The 17,471-nt window shown below is 39.3% G+C and overlaps 1 protein-coding gene across 1 annotated transcript; it reads right to left on the reverse strand.

Moving 5' to 3' along the window:
• Positions 1-9,643: 9,643 nt before the first annotated feature.
• On the reverse strand, positions 9,644-11,302 carry LOC123058638 (putative H/ACA ribonucleoprotein complex subunit 1-like protein 1). The gene is made up of 4 exons (XM_044481344.1): positions 11,060-11,302; positions 10,814-10,962; positions 10,345-10,460; positions 9,644-10,007 (listed from the first exon to the last, which is right to left on the reverse strand). Exons 1-4 carry the CDS (start codon positions 11,229-11,231, stop codon positions 9,854-9,856), a joined length of 591 nt encoding a protein of 196 aa, XP_044337279.1. The 5' UTR covers positions 11,232-11,302; the 3' UTR covers positions 9,644-9,853.
• Positions 11,303-17,471: the final 6,169 nt, after the last annotated feature.

Genomic DNA, 17,471 nt, shown 5'->3' on the forward strand with positions numbered 1-17,471 from the left:
ATACCGTTTTTGTGCCCGTTTACATGAAAAGAATGCTACTGAAATTTATATGCTTATGCTTTATGTGATAGTTATATTGTTGAATTCCTTCATGATGCTACTGAAAATTATTATGAGGGAGGAACTTATGCTTGTAGGAATTGCAATAATATCAAGTTTCCTCTCTATGTGTTGAAAGTTTTGAAGTTTTGCTTGTTTTGCGTTCCTATGCTAGTTGATTATTGCTCCCATAATTTGTTTGCTCACAAAATCCCTATGCATAGGAAGTGGGTTATATTTAAATTTGCTAGTCATATACTTCATGTTGCTCTCTTTGTGTTTCAATTCTTATCTTTTATGCGAGCATCATTGAAATCATCATGCCTAGCTAAAAGGCATTAAAGAAAAGCGCTTGTTGGGAGACAATCCAACACTTTTACCTACTGTTTTTGTGTGTTCACATGATTAGGCTACTATAGTAATCATGTTTTATTGCTTTTGTTTCAATAAAGTGCCAACTAAGACCTTTGGGATGGCTTACGGTGATAGATGATTTGATGTTGCTGAAAAACAGAAACTTTTGCGCTCAGGTAAACAATTCTCATTTTTAACATAAGCGTTATAAGATGTTGATTCTTTTTGAAGAAGATTAATAGAAAAATTGCCCAGGTTTTCCTAATTTTTCAGAATTTCTGGAGTAGCACAAGTATGGTTCGAGTACATATTACTACAGACTGTTCTGTTTTTGACAGATTTTGTTTTCAATGCATAGTTTGATTATTTTCTAGTTTCCTTGGCTTCTATTGCTCAATATAAATTGTGGAAATGATATGCTATAGTAGGCATTGTGTGAGAACAATTATGAATCTTGTCTTTGACAGTACCAGAAGTGAAATGGTTTGCTCTTTATCATACGAACCTATCTCACGAAGTTCCGTTAAGTTTTGTGTGATTGAAGTTTTCAAGTTTTGGGTGAGATATCGATATGAGGGGAATAAGGAGTGACCAGACCCTAAGCTTGGGGATGCTCAAGGCACCCCCAAATTAATGTCCAAGGAAGATCCAAGCAACTAAGCTTGGGGATGCCCCAGAAGGTATCCCCTCTTTCGTCTCCAACATTATCCGTAACCTCACTTGGAGCTATGTTTTCCTTTGTCACATGATATGTGTTTTGCTTGGAGAATCATTTTAATTTGTTAGGATTTGCTTGTTGTTATTTAGGATAATGTTTTGCATCTTTTATTTCAATAAAAATGTCAAGTATAGCCTTTGCCATGCTTATCTTGCAAGTATATGAGTTGCTGTTTCAAAACAGAAAGTTTATCGATGTTGCATGTTTTTGCATCTTTTATTTCAATAAAAATGTCAAGTATAGCCTTTGCTATGCTTATCTTGCAAGTATATGAGTTGCTGTTTCAAAACAGAAAGTTTATCAATGTTGCAAAAATTCCCTAGAAAAGTCAGAATGTGATAAAATGTTGAATTTTTTTGCAAAATAAGATCTGACAAATTTTCTACAGTGTGGTAAATTTTCATAATCTTTGGAGTTTATGAAGTATTGATACTCTTGCAGTCTTTACAAACTGTACTGTTTTGGCAGATTGCTGTTATGTTTGCATTGTTTGCATATGTTTGCTTGTTTAATGATTCTATTTGAGGATCAGATTATTAAATATGCAGAGGCATTTAGTATGCAATGTTGAATAATAATTTTAGTGATTTGATACAGTAGAGAATGATAAGGTTTTTGCATTGGTTTATACTAACTTATCTCACGAGTTCTTGTTGAGTTTTGTGTGGATGAAGTTTTTAAGATTTAGGGAAACCGTGATATAAAAAGAATTAAGAAGACAAAAAACCTCAAGCTTGGGGATGCCCAAGGCATCCCAAGATAGTATGTCAAGAAGTCTGAAGCATCTAAGCTTGGGGATGCCCCGGTAGGCATCCCACCTTTCTTCTTCAACAATTATCGGTTAGTATCGGTTGAGCCTAAGTTTTTGCTTCTTCACATGATGTGTGCTATTCTTAGAATGTCATTTTGTTTTTGCTTGTTGTTTTAATAAAATACTTATATCTGAAAGTTTTTAAATAAGAGAGAGTCCACAATTAGCTACCTATTTACTTAGCTACTCGCTTGATCTTCACTTATATTTTTTGGAGTAGCTTGTCATTTGCTCTAGTGCTTCACTTATATCTTTTTTAGCACGGTGTGCTTTAGTACTTTTGAAGAAATTCTCTCTTTCTTCGCTTAAATTAATTTGAGAGAACGAAATATTATGCTCATGATCTTCACTTATATTTGTTTGAGCTTATCAAAAGCAACACATGAAAATTAGTTCCAAAGCGATAGATATCCAAGAAGGATATAATAAAAACTTTCATGAAGAACATTGGACAAAATAAACTTGATTCTTTGTAGTAGTTTTGAGATATGATGATAGTGATATGTGAGTCATGTTGGTGAGTAATTATGCTTTAGTAAGAATATTGGTGTTAAGGTTTGTGATTCCCTATGCAAGCACAAAAGTCAATAGTTGTGCAATGAAATTACATCCTACTTGTGGTGCATTATTCGGTGTTAATTATGCTCAATGCTCACTTATGAGATTATTTGTTTCTTGGTTGGTTGCTTCTCAATCTTTTGCTAGCCTTCATTTTGCACTAAGTATGATCACTACTTGTGCATCCAAAATCCTTTAAACCAGTTTTGCCACATGAGTCCACGATACCTACCTATATGTGGTATTCTTTTGCCGTTCTAAGCAAATTTTTATGTGCCATCTCTAATTTTCAAAATAAATTTCTCTTTTGTGTGCTCGTACCGCTCGCGAGGCGGTGAGGGGTGGCCAATATTTTCCATGCTAGATGTGTTATTCTCATGATGAGTGTTTATTCACTTGTCATTGCACAAGAGTAAGGCAAAGGTATTAGGGATGCCCAGTCCTGAAATTAAAAATGAAATTACCTTATGTTGTCAAATAATAAATTTCTTGGAAAGTGTTGGTATGGAGGGCACCCGTGGATACGGTTAGCCATGGAAAGTGAAAGTATGGTGGAAAAAGGAATAAAATTTATTTTCTGTTTGGGAACCGCCTATGATATATCTAGCATGGAAAGTGTTGGGAGCTCTAAGTCATTTTCGTTGGTGGGAAAAGTATGCCTCTCAAAATATTTTTATATCTCAATTTTTGCTTTGAGCCCTGGCACCTCTACAAATCCCTACTTCCCTCCGCGAAGGGCCTTTCTTTTACTTTATGCAATTTTTATTTTTAATTTGAGTCTCCATCTTCTCTTATAAAGTACCAACTAGGGGGCACTATGATCGTACTTGAGCATTGGGTGTAGTTAATATGCGAGTGTGTTTCATGAATGGATCAATGATTGAGCATGATGGGTTAGGGATAACTTATTTTAGCATTGATATTTTGAAAGACATGGTTTCTTGGTGATATGCTTGAGTATTGATGTCCTCGTGTCAAATTATAGACTATTACTTTGAATCATTCAAGTCCAAATGTCCATGCTACAAAAGAAAAGAGTATATGATGAATATTATAGGTAGCATTCCACAACAAAAATTCTGTTTTAAATTGCTACTTTATCATGATAAGTTTTATGAGAAAGAGTTGTTGTTATGATGCTAGGAAAAGTGATTGAAACTATCATTGATCAAACTTATGCACTTTGCTAGCATTCACACTTCATAAATTATTTCTTTTATCATTTACCTACTCGGGGACGAGTAGGAATTAAGCTTGGGGATGCTGATACGTCTCCAACGTATCTATAATTTATGAAGTATTCATGCTATGTTTACAACAATTTTATATGGTTTTGGTATGATTTGCATGGAACTAACCTGAACTGATGTTGTTTTCAGCAGAACTATCGTGGTGTTGTTTTTGTGAAGAAATGAAAGTTCTCCAAATGAGCTAAAACATTTTGACGATTTTTTGGAACAAAAGGGACCCCCGAAGCTTCGTGGAAGGACCATAAGGTGAAGGAGTAGGGCACAAGACACCGGGGCCCATTTTGCGTGAAACCAACGCCAAAAGTCCTATAAATAGAGAAACCATCAGAAATAACCCTAGATCAGAAGTTCCACTGCCGTAGGCCCCTGTAGCCACCGAAAACCAATCTAGACCCTATTCCGGCACCCTGCCGGAGGGGGGAATCATCTCCGGTGGCCATCTTCATCATCCTGGTGGCCACCATTGGATGCCTAGCACATGACGCCCCCAAGGTCCATTTTCTAAGTGGTTTTCTTGTATGAAGTTCAGACGTACTTGCAGATGCAAAAAAGTTGGTGTTGTGATATGTTGGTTCATTTTCACAAGTCCTTCGATATTGGAAAACATGAGTTTTCTTCTCCAAAATGCATAAACATCGTGGAGTGCTAATTCCTCTTGGGTGCTTCACCAGCATGACGCACCAGCTCGTCCTATTTTGCACAAGAAAATCACACACAAGTTTTTAGGCGGAATGCAATTCAGAGATAATGGGGAAACAAGGTTCAAAGATATATTTTTAGTACATTCGGAGAGCTTTTTCAATGCACTGTAGCCAAATCCGCTCTGAAGGCCAAACTACTGACATTTGGTTGTGCTTTTATTTTACACAAACGAAGTTGCTAGCGCTACTAGATCTTGGGATATGGGCACACACTGAAGAAGACGAAAAAGAAAATGGTGAGTTGGAGATTGCAAGTGGTTGCTCAAAGGATAAGATCCTTTTGGTTTTATATAGAGAACACCTAGTGGGGGTAAAAGAGCATCGCTTTGTCCAAAATCCACCAACCAATTTTTTGCTCTGTTTAAAGGTTTGCGTCATAGACTAAATTCTTGATTGTTTCTTTATGTTTGAGCATCTGACTTGAGTTTCATTTGTGAGACGATTCGCTGACATTTATTCTGTTTGTTCAGTAATATGTGTACAATTTACTGTATATAAATAAAAAGCTAGAAATTTACTCAACAGTTGAATAAAAAGATGCGTGATGTGGCGCTGTTGGTGCTTGTACAAGGTTGTAGTTTAGGAATAGTTTAAAAAAGTGTAATAAGCAAATGGGTTTTCTCTTATTTCTAAAAAACAAAGGTTCAAATTTAAATAATGGGGAAGTTCAAATATTTAGTACAAAACAAATAAGCTCATATTACATAAATTGGGAAGTTAAAAAAGTTTATAAAAATAGTTTTTCCATTTCTAAAGAAACCTAGAAGACATAGATTTCCCCAATACTAAAGATTAAAATCAAGAAAGTTCAATTTAAAAAAAAGAGTAATTCAATGTATATAATAACACTCAGGTTATCTCGTTAATAGAGAATAAAAGCAAGAAGTTCAATTTGAAAAAGCGGAGCAATTTGATATTTATTTGGAAAAACAGATTTTTCTGGTTACTAAAGAATAAAACCAACAAGTTCAATTCGAAACAATGAAGAAGTTTGATGTTTCTAACAAAAGTCCAATTTTCACATTTCTAAAAAAATACATCAAGAAGTTCTAATAAAACATACACCGCCGCTCATCCAACACCATGCGGAGGCTCCTCGTCCCGAGCTCTACGCGGTCTCGGGCTCCGACTACCATCCACTGCCATCGTTGGATCTCGGAGGTGCCTCCTCCTCCCCCCCCCCCTTGTGCTTCACAGCCGCCGGCGACCTACCTCCCACGTCATCTCGAGACTCCTCCTCCCGCGCAGTGCCGAGCGCAACCATGAATAAAAACCGTCCTCTCCATTTCTTGATTTTATGTACAGTGCGGGTACTATTCTACTTTTGATGAATCACTGTATTTTGATTGATTTATGTTATAGCGTGTGTTCTGAAGTTCATGTTCTCAAGATTGCAAAATTCAACTGAGAAAAGTTTTGAAAAATCTTTCTAGTTCCTGGAAGTTCATACATTCTGTTCGTGGAAAAAATCGCGTAGTGCTTTACATACTGATCAAGAAAAAGCATGTGGTGTTTGAAAAAAATATCCGCTCAACATGTTTCATAGGTTGTGGTCCCTGGAAGTTCATACATTCTATTCGTGCCACTGGACCCTCTCGTCTGTGCTTCCTCCCCGCTGCAGCAGCTAACCACCTCCACTCACCACCACTGACACGGGCTCATTATGATGTTGTATGAAGATTTTACTCAACATTGTTCTTTTTCATTCTATGATTTCCTAGAGTTTGTAATGCATATGACTGTTGAATGGATTTTGCAGCAAAATGTCACACTGAAAGCTTCTCTGGTGTATGTGTAACAAAGAACAAAGAGCACAATGATGAAACATGGATGAAGTTCAGATAGATATAGGATAAAGGTTCAAGGGGAAAAGCACGACGCTGATTATTGTATTCCCCCAACAAAAATGTAGACAGTGTACAAGAAAGTATCGGGTTCAAAAATGGAAACTGTGAATCAAATATTCATTCATGTGAATGTGTTTTATCTATGAAACAAAAATTTTGTGTTAGTTATCATGTGTCGTAGCAACTTATCTTTTTCGGATCTTTTATATGTACAGAGTACCATTCAAGGACATATATGTTAAAAAAGCCTCCGCTGTAGTTATAAGCAAACATGCTCTATATTAAAAGCAGGTCGACAAAAATAAAATCACTGTGAAAAAAGTAGTGCACCGATCAAAAAAGATTATAGTTTTTAAACAATATAACGAAAATTCAAATTAAAATAAGGTTGTTCTATGTACTAAAAATATATTTTTTTGATCTCCAGAAAAACAAAGAAGGGCAGATTAAAACAGAAAAGAAATAATTCAAAAAAATTACAAGGAAAAGGATGTTCCTCGTTTCTAAAAAAACTTAGAAGTTCAAAATTAAATAACAGGGCGGTTCGATGTTTATTATAACACAAGGATTTCCTCTGTTACTAAGTAATAAACCAAGAAGTTCAAATTAAAAACACAAAGATGTTTAAAATTTATAGAAACTCATATTTTCCCCAATGCTAAAGATTAAAACCAAGAAGTTCAATTTAAAAAACGGAGTAGTTCAATGTATATAAAAAACTGAGGTTTTCACGTTACTAGAGGATAAAACCAAAAAAGTTCAATTGGAAAAAGTGGAGCAGTTTGATATTTATTTGACAAAAATCAGATTTTTCTAGTTACTAAAGAATAAAACCAATAAGTTCAATTTCAAATAACGAAGAAGTTTGAATTGATGTTTCTAAAAACCTCCAATTTTCACATTTCTAAAAAGCACACAAAGAAGTTGAAAAAATGTTAGAGTAGTTCAATGTCTATAAAAAACTCAGATTTTTTTCATTACTAAAGTGAATAGAGAGAAGTTCAAATTGACAACAAACGGAAGTTCACGTACTACATGGTGTGTGTTTCATATGAGAACATATGAATAAGAAGGTGAAGTCTAAAAATTTTGTTGCTAGAAGTTAAAGTGCACAGCCCAGGAAAGTTCAAAAAGTTCCTCCTGTTCAACAATTTTCCACAATGAAATATCAAATTAAATAACAAAAAAAGTTTAGAAAATGGATTTCCCCGTTTATAAAAGAAACCTAGAAGTTCAAATTAAAGTAATGGAGCGGTCCAATGTTTATTAAAAACTTGGATTCTAACCGCTATAGAAAATAAAACCAACGTGAGATTCGAATTAAAATAACATGGAAGTTTGGAGTTTATTAAAACCTAAGATTTACATGTGCGAATAAGAAACAAAAACCAATGCCATTTTGGCATTTTCAAAACCAACTCATAAGATGAAAATCATTTCTTGCTACAAGTTCAAGTGCCCGATGATGGAAAGTTGGAAATTGCTATCCACTTTATGCACACATAATTCTCTCTCCCGTTTGTGTCTATGTTTTTATAAATAAATCAAAATTTTAAAAATGTGGAGGAGGTCCAATATTTATGACAAAACTAAGGTATTTTAATGCTAAAAGAAATAAACCAAGAAGTCCAAATTACAAAACAGAGAAGTTTGATGTTTATAAAAACTCAGATTTTCTTTGTTACTAAAGAATCAAAATGAGGAAGTTCAAATTAAAATATAGGAGGAGTTCGATGTATACGGGAAACTCAAATTATTACCGTTTCTAAGAAAAATAAAACTATGAAGTTCAATTTACAAAAAAATGTTTGATGCTTATTTAAAAAAAACTATTTCCTTTCTAAGAATATGACTAAGAAATTGAAATTAAAATAATATAGAAGTTCGAAGTGTATAAAAAACTCATATTTGTTACAAGAAGTTCACATGCACCTCCGTGCACGGTTTAGAATTTATATTGCGGGACGTCCGACCTCCAAATACATGTTTTAAAATGGCAAAAAATGACGTCGTGAAAACAACGAGAAGTTCAAATACTATAAGGAATGCATTTCAGGTGAGAATAAAAGTATAGAAAAATAAAAACTTAAAAATGTTTGTTGAAAGAAGTTCAAGTGCTCTGTCTGGGGAAGTTGAAAAATTCTTGCGAGAGAGGTTCACCTTGTATTTCTATGTTTGAAAACACACAAAATAAATTGTTTTTTTGCTTTTTAAATAATTATCTCAATCCACGAGGAAGTTCAGTTATTATTTAGGAGAAATTTGATTTTAAAAAGAAAATAAAAAATTAAATTGTAAAAATGGAAAAGGTTCATGTCCTACATGGTGTGTGTTTAATACGAGAAAATGAATTAAAAGTCAAGGTCCAATTTTGTTGTTATTATAAGTTCAAGTCCTCGGTTGGAGAAAGTTAAAAAAAATATTGTGAGAGAGGTTTATACAAAAGGAATATCATTTGTGTAACACTGCTCAATGGATGAGAAAATTATAAACTTGAACTTTCTCACCCGTAATGATATTGTGGGAGAGATTTCTACAAAGCTCGACTTGTCGCAAAAGGTTTTCGACAAATTCAAGGGGTTGACTACGATGAGACTTTCTCACCCGTAGCGATGCTTAAATCTGTTTGAACCATGTTAGTAATTGCAACATTTTATGATCATGAAATCTGGAAAATGGACGCCAAAAATGCATTCTTTAATGGAGTTATTAAAGAAGAGTTGTATATGATGCAACCAGAAGATTTTGTTGATCCTAAAGATGCTGACAAAGTGTGTCTGGTGGATCCACATATAAGAAGATATCACCTAAGATGAATCTGCCGCTGGCTCCTCGTTGATCCTGCAAACAATTATCGTGTAGCTCTTTCAACGGAAGAATCAATTTACTAGACTCGTTTTAATGACTATGACTGGAAATATATTTGTCGATATCAGGCTCATTTTTGTCTAAACATGACAAGGATGTAACTTCCCAGATGCAATGTAAAACTACTTGTAATCACACACTGAAGATGGCAGTTCAATCGCAAGGACTGGACACTGGTGCTTTCCCCGAGGAAAAATTAAATGATGACGACGGCTCCATTAGGTAGTTTTACGCGCCACGGGAAAACAAATTGAAGGCCCTGATATTAGATGTCACAGAATACCAGTCCAGATTGTTGTTGTCTTTGTGGTGGATCACAGATATTAGATGTCACTCATAAAATTGTTGCTGTCTTAAAATCACACGCCACACTTAGATGATGACGACGGCTCCGTTGATGATGATTGCACAGAAGGCAACCAGGCCGGCGCATCAGGACAGCATGTAAAACTACTTGTACACACACACTGATATCGCATCACCAAATTGCGGCATACTAATCAGATAATGTTATCACTATATAAGCACCTCTACAAGTAATTCTGATACACCAACATTAACTCAACACTTGACAACATTTTATTCATACAAATATTGAATCAACTCCCACACAAAGTGCGCTCACAGCTGACTTAGCATAATGTTTCCAGCTGAACAGATAATGTAGAGCATCATGTTTCAACAAAGAGCAAACTTAAAACTACATCCTAGAATCTGCCTCGTCCTCTGAAACCACGCCCTCCACCCCTGGGAGGTCCGCGACCCCTTGGTGCACCTCTTCCACGGAATCCACCACGGCCACCAAATCCACCACGACCACCACCTCTTCCACCGCGACCACCACCTCTTGGAGTCGAGCCCCTGCATACAACAAGCAAAGCAAAAGACTATCAAACAACTAACAAGTTACCAAGCTGTAACTAGTGGTACACTAATGGTACTCCCTTCGTTTCATACTAATGCTAGTCAAACTTAACAAAGTTTTGACTTAGGAAAATCCTATAACCTCTTTCACAGAGACTGTCTGCAAGAGTTTTGACACTGCTGGTTTCAAGTTTGAAGAACGTAGTCAGTTCAAACTTATCAATACACTACGAACTGAATAAGAGTTAGCCATGAAAAGACATGTTGCTAAGTTCCATATTCAAGACTGAAGAGTAAATAATGCAAAAGAAATGACAAGTAAACAGATCATTACTTTGGCTGTGGCAGGAAGCGTGAGAGGGGCAGCAGCTTCATGGGGTCAATGAAGAACTTGTCACCTTCATTGTAAGATGTTGCAATGACTCCCTCGAACATCTTGACCGAGAAATACTACAGACAATACAAAACTTATAAGATATGCAGCGTGAGCAGACCTAAAATTTAGAGCAATGATAACAACAGAGGTAAAAAAAACAATCAGGCAAGGCATTCAGTCATCTTAAAAGTTGCACCTAATTATCAAACACGCTACGGCATTGCCACACAGCCAAAACAAACATTTTCAACTGTACTAAATGGAGAACCAAACTCAGTTCTCACATGCCTTGAGATTCAAGACTCTAAATTTGAAGTGGTAAACTGCTAGCTTCAACCGAGCAAAAAATCCTGCCTAACAACAGATGGACCAGTTGGTCAAAACTTTGCAGGCACTATATTGCTGATGAGGGGAAGTAAGCGGTTACTGATTCGTTGATGGGGCCGAAGATCTCGTCGACTTTGCCGATCTGGGTCTTGTTCTGGAGGTATATGGGCGCGTTGAAGTAGGGCACCTTCTCGTTCGTCAGCTTCGTTACCGCGTCCCCCTCGCAGGCGTGCACGAACGTCGACACCTCTGCATAATAAACAAACAAAAAACAAGAGACATCAAACTCACCGGAGCCTCGAAAAGAAAGGGCTCGGACAGTTAGGACTTGAAAGAAACCACGCACCGACGACCTCGGCAGGAGGGCCCTCGTCGCGGAACCCGCCGCCGCCTCCACCGAAGCGGCCCCTGCCGCCGCCGCCGCGGCCGCCTCCAGCGAAGCGGCCGCCTCCAGCGAGGCGGCCACCTCGGTCGCCGCCGCGTCCGCGGAAACCTCCGCCGCCTCTCGGTGGCCGCATGGCGATGGGTGTTTGGCGGCGGGGGCGGGGGCGGGGGCGATGAAGGGTTTCGGCGACGAGGGGTGAGGGGTGAGGGGTTTGTTAGGGTTTTAGTGGAGGAGGCCATACCTGGGCCCATGAAGTCCAATATGGGCCCAATACTCATTTCGGCCCATATATAGCAAGATATTGGTTGCTCGTTTTGTTTCTCTTAAATTTTTTTATACTGATGACAGAGATAACGTTTTGACCCATTGGCCTCCATAGAGGCTTATAGTAATTAAGAATAAATTTAGACTATACAATAAAGAAATTACGTCATAGTATATTTACTGGGCATTAAAGTTCGCCACCCGTGATAATAAAGCATAACCAGACAACAGATTACATACACTAGGTACCAAAAATCGCCATCAGTGCAAATAAACGCACAAACAAAATAATTTACATAACCGACATCACTTTTAACACACAAAGTGAGGTCCATCTCCTTATGAAATCTCAGGTGCATGTTGTACACATATAAGAACTCTCTCCAAGAGTTGCCGATGAAATATGTTTTTCTTGATTATTGGTGACATCGACAACAAAATCGAATCCTTCTTTTGTCTCAAGCAAAGATGTAACTTGAGTTAAAACATATCTCAGAATGTTGATGTGTTTTAAGAAATCATTTCTTGCAAAGTCGGGGATAGCCTGAGAAAAATGGAAGGAAAAGCCAAGTATTCTTACAGAGAATTATGAACTGGATATTCTAACAGAAAGAAGATTGTATGTTGGTGAGATTATTTTTTAAAAGACTATACTTCAGATAACAATGTGTCATGTGACAAAACGTGAAAATTACAAATAGGTAGACATGAATATGAAATTGGTATCCAAACAGAACTTATGTATCCCTAGGTATTGGCCCGTAAAATGTCGGTACGAGTTCTATGTTGAAGTCTGTATGAAATCAGGATATACTAAAATGACATGTGGGTTGGTCTAAAAGGCAAAACTTTGGAAACATAATGAAATAATTAGAGGCAATTGAAAGAATATTGGATCTACATCGTGTCCAGTCAATAAGGGAGCACATAGTTATGAAAAGACTATAATTAACTAACTAATAAATCAGACATCTGATGAACAAGATTCGAAATAAATATTTCGAAGTTGCCTTTCTTTTTTACAGTTTGGTGGAAAAAAAAGGGAAAGGCAGTTGTTCTTCAGAATGTTGTCCTCGTCGCACAAGCCGCTAAGGTTGTTAGAAATTGGCAATTATAAAAGTGCCAACAACCGGTTTAGTAAAAGAAAAGTAGTCGGTCCTGATTTGAACGAGATTAAGGATACATGGAGATTTGCCTCCATTTCATGAATTGCATTGAGGTCCATTGGGGTTCTCTTCTGTAGCGCGACTTGCAAGAGGGTGTAGACAACCACCGGCAGTAGTTGCAGTGCTCGTCGATGATTGTCATCATCAACATCCGACAAGCGATGGTAGCAACGTCCGGTAGGACTATGAAGAGAGTAGCCTGCCCTCAAAAACACGTTTTATTTTTACTACTACACTTCATCTCAGCCCAGCAGCCCAATATAGCAACAGCCAACTACTAACTGCTAAATGCCTATGACCCAATTGTAATTCCTATGAACATTTTAGCTAATAAATAAAGGCCTAGCAAGCTTTTCTCAAAAAAAACTGCAAAGTGCCCAACTGCTAAAGGGAAACGTTTCCTTCCGGTCGACCGGCTACGCTTTCGTCCGGTCGCACTGTTCGCTGACTGCAGGCCCACCTTATCCCTTCATACTGTCTTCCTCCTCAATTCATTGCTTCTGTTTTGCTTCGTCCCCATCCTGCGCTAGCCACGGCAGCTCCATGGCTCGTCGATTTTTGTTGCCCTGCTCGACGCCCAACCTCTTCCTCCATCGTGGGCGGCGAGCACCTCTCCCATCTCCTTCTACTCAATTCGCATCCCCTCTCGCTTCCTGCATCCATGGCCATCTGTAATCTTCTTCTATCCTAGCCATGGCCTCCGTCGGTCCATCCAACTTCGGCTGCGAGTCCAGCGAGCCATGCTACAACTGGCATGCCCTCCTGCTACAACCGGTGTCAGCGCTTCTAGAGCTCTTTGAGACCATCACAGCGATGATCGGCGCCGAAAGCTACAACCACCACTGCACGGAGCTAGAACCACCACTGCGCTGAAATTTCCTACGACCACGCAAGATCTATCTAGGAGATGCATATCAACGAGAGGGGGAGAGTGTGTCCACGTACCCTCGTAGACCGAAAGCGAAAGCGTTAGATTAACACGGTTGATGTAGTCGAACGTCTTCACGATCCAACCGATCCAAGTACCGAACGTACGGCACCTCCGTGTTCAGCACACGTTCAACTCGATGACGTCCCTCGAACTCTTGATCCAGCAGAGGGTCGAGGCAAAGTTCCGTCAGCACGACGGCGTGGTGATGGCGATGGTGATGTGATCTGCGCAGGGCTTCGCCTAAGCACTACGATACTATGACCGGAGGAGTAAACTATGGAGGGGGCACCGCACACGGCTAAGAGAATAATTGATGTGACTTCGGGATGCCCCCCGCCCCCGTATATAAAGGAGAGGGGGAGGAGATGGCCGACCAGGAGGAGGCGCGCCAAGGGGGGAGTCCTACTAGGACTCCACTCCTAGTAGGATACGCCCCCCTCCTTCCAGCGGAGAGGGGGGAAGGGAAAGAGGGGAGAAGGAGAAGGAAGGGGGGCCTCACCCCCACCCCTTTGTCCAATTCGGATTGGGCAGGGGAGGCGCGCGCCACCTCTTGTGGCCTCCCTCCCTCTCTCCGCTATGGCCCATGAGGCCCATTAACTTTCCCAGGGGGTTCCGGTAACCTCCCGGTACTCCGAAAAATCCCCGAACCTCTTCGCAACCATTCTGATGTCCGTATATAACCTTCCAATATATGAATCTTTACCTCTCGACTATTTCGAGACTCCTCGTCATGTTCGTGCTCTCATCCGGGACTCCAAACAAACTTCAGTCACCAAAACACACAACTCATAATACAAATTGTTATTGAACATTAAGCGTGCGGACCCTACAAGTTCGAGAACTATGTAGACATGACCGAGACACATCTCTGGCCAATAACCAATAGCGGAACCTAGATGCTCATATTGGTTCCTACATATTCTACGAAAATCTTTATCGGTCAAACCGCAAACATACGTCATTCCCTTTGTCATCGTTATGTTACGTGCGTGAGATTCGATCGTCGGTATCATCATACCTAGTTCAATCTCGTTACCGGTAAGTCTCTTTACTCGTTCCGTAATGCACATCCCATAACTAACTCATTAGTCACATTGCTTGCAAGGCTTATAGTGATGTGCATTGCCGAGAGGGCCCAAAGATATCTCTCTGATACACAGAGTGACAAATCCTAATCTTGATTTATGCCAACCCAACAAACACCTTCGGAGACACATGTAGAGCATCTTTACAATCACCCAGTTACGTTGTGACATTTGATAGCACACAAGGTGTTCCTCCGGTATTCGGGAGTTGCATAATCTCATAGTCAAAGCAATATGTATAAGTCATGAAGAAAGCAATAGCAATAAAAAAACGATCATAATGCTAAGCTAACAGATGGGTCTTGTCCATCACATCATTCTCTAATGATGTGATTCCGTTCATTAAATGACAACACATGTCTATGGTCAGGAAACTTAACCATCTTTGATTAACGAGCTAGTCAAGTAGAGGCATACCAGGGACACTCTATTTTGTCTATGTATTCACACATGTACTAAGTTTCCGGTTAATACAATGTAAGTGCATTTAGTGCCCCTTAGTGATTTTGGTGTATTAAAGACTTATAGGTTAAGGGACTAATGTGTTTTTGAGTGTACACAGGTCTATAAGTCTATGAGGAGTTTGATATTTATAGAGAAAGTCGACCCCTAAAAATGAGGTTCTTCGACTGAAGACTTTTTGAAGACTTTGAAAGTGAAGAAATTGGTGCAATCCTGAAGACTTGGTATTCATTCGAGGAACATGAAGCATGAAGACTTTTGTTTTCGTAGTTTCATTTTCCCTTTCTTGAGTCATAGGAAACACTGTACTATTAAAGGGGTCGAGGAAATACTAAGGAAAAATTTCCATGTGATGCTCAACTCAAAATTCTACACCTACCAATCCCTTCGAGTGAAGCCATTGGAAATCTCATACAGTTCAGTCATATTCTTCAGTGACAGAGACGAAGTTCTTATGGTCTCTGAGGAATTTGTTCTGACTGAGGAGTTAGGAATTCGCCAGTGCGGATTGCCTACACAGTGAGGAACATGATAGCCCTGAGGATTTTGCTACTCAAAATTCCGATCGTTGTTGTGCTATGCGCCAGCTGTCCCAAAATATCTACCCACCTAACGGTCATATCATTGAAGGGAATTTATGTCTTATCATGTCAGGCTGCTCCCTAGGCTATAAATAGCCGCCCCCTACAACCACTAGTTGGTTGGCTGCTCCGAGAGTAGCTGACACTTGTCATTTGAGAGCATCCCATCCTCCAAGGACTTTGAGCGAAAATCATCAAGTGAGGAAAACCCAAACCCAAACACCAACAAACCCAAAGTGATTGAGCATCACTAAAGAGATTGATCCTGCGTGGATTCGACGCTTATTACCTTTGAAGAATGTGCTTCTTCCAGACAGTTAGGCGTCAAGGTCTAGAGCATCCAAGAGGAATTGTGGATCGCCGAGTGAGCAAGTTTGTGAAGGTTCGGAAGTCACCTAAAGACTTACCACGAGTGATTGGGCGAGGTCTGTGTGACCTTAGCTCAAGGAGAATACAGTGAGGACTGTGTGCCTGGGACTGTGTGTCCTCAGGTTTAAATACCTAGCCGCTCCAACCAGATGTACAACTGAGACAGCAGTTGGAACTGGTCTACCAAATCATTGTCTTCACCAAGCTCACTGGTTCTATTTCCTCAACTCTTTCATTTCCTCATAACTGTGTTGAGTGCTTGTTCGTATCTGTGTTTGAAGACTTTGACTGAAGACTTTCTCAATTTCCTCAGTTCAATTTCTTCAGTCTGTTTGTCTTCATCCTGTGTTATCCTGTGTTTACGCTTTCTATACTCTGTGCTTGTCTTCATTTCATCATGATGACTATGCTTGTGTTCTGTTATGTTTACTTTTGAGTACTTATTCCGCTGCTAGTAGTTCTTCGCTAAGGAAATTCCTCACCTGCAAATTCCTCAGTGAAGAATTCATAAAAATCGCCTATTCACCCCCCTCTAGTCGATATAATGCACTTTCAATTGGTATCAAAGCAAGGTACTCCCTTGTTCTGTGTGTTTTTGGTTTAACCGCCTAGAGTTTTAGTTATGTCGACCACAGGTATGATCAAGGTCTCTGCTGGGTGTCCTACCTTCGATGGGACAGACTACCCCTACTGGAAAAATAAGATGCGAATGCATCTTGAGGCAATTGATAACGATCTCTGGTATGTTGTGGAAAATGGTGTTCCCTCAGTCACACCTTCTCTGAATGCTGCTGATGTGAAGAGATTTAAGCAACTCGACTCTCAAGCGAAGAATATCATATGTGGCCATCTGAGCAAAGGACAGTATGGAAGAGTGAGTGCTTTGGAAACTGCTAAGCTTATCTGGGATAGGCTGTCCAAAGTCAATGAAGGAGTCTCAACACAGTGTGACTCTCGAGTTGATGTTCTTTGCAATCTCTTCAACCGCTTCAAAAGATCCGACAATGAAAATGTTTAGCAGACCTTCGATCTCCTCACTGACATCTCAAATGAGCTTCAAGCACTTGGTGCCACTGACATCACCGACCATGAGGTGGTGAAGAAATTGCTGAGATCGCTTGATTCCTCATTTGATACTCTGGCATTGATGATACAAGAACGTGCTGATTACAAGTCACTTGATCCCGCTGATATCCTCGAGAGGCTAAATACTCATGAGTTCCAGCTTGCTGAGAAGAAAGATCTCTATGGTTCGAGCTATGGCAGATCACGTGCCCTGAAGGCCAAGGCAGTGTCTGAGTCTGAAGATGAAGATTCTGGTAGCAGCCTTGGTGATCCTGAAGAATTGAGCCATGAGCTAGCATTGCTCGTGAAGAAATTCCAGAGGTTCTCGAGACGTGGTCGCTTCGGAAAATCCTCAAGGAGCATTGATTCCTCATCCAGTGACTACAAGAAGAAGCTTTGTCACAAATGCAAGAAACCTGGACACTATATTCAAGATTGTCCTCAGTGGGA

The sequence above is a fragment of the Triticum aestivum genome, chromosome 3A, assembly GCF_018294505.1.
Source record: "Triticum aestivum cultivar Chinese Spring chromosome 3A, IWGSC CS RefSeq v2.1, whole genome shotgun sequence".
In the NCBI taxonomy this organism is placed as follows: domain Eukaryota; kingdom Viridiplantae; phylum Streptophyta; class Magnoliopsida; order Poales; family Poaceae; genus Triticum; species Triticum aestivum.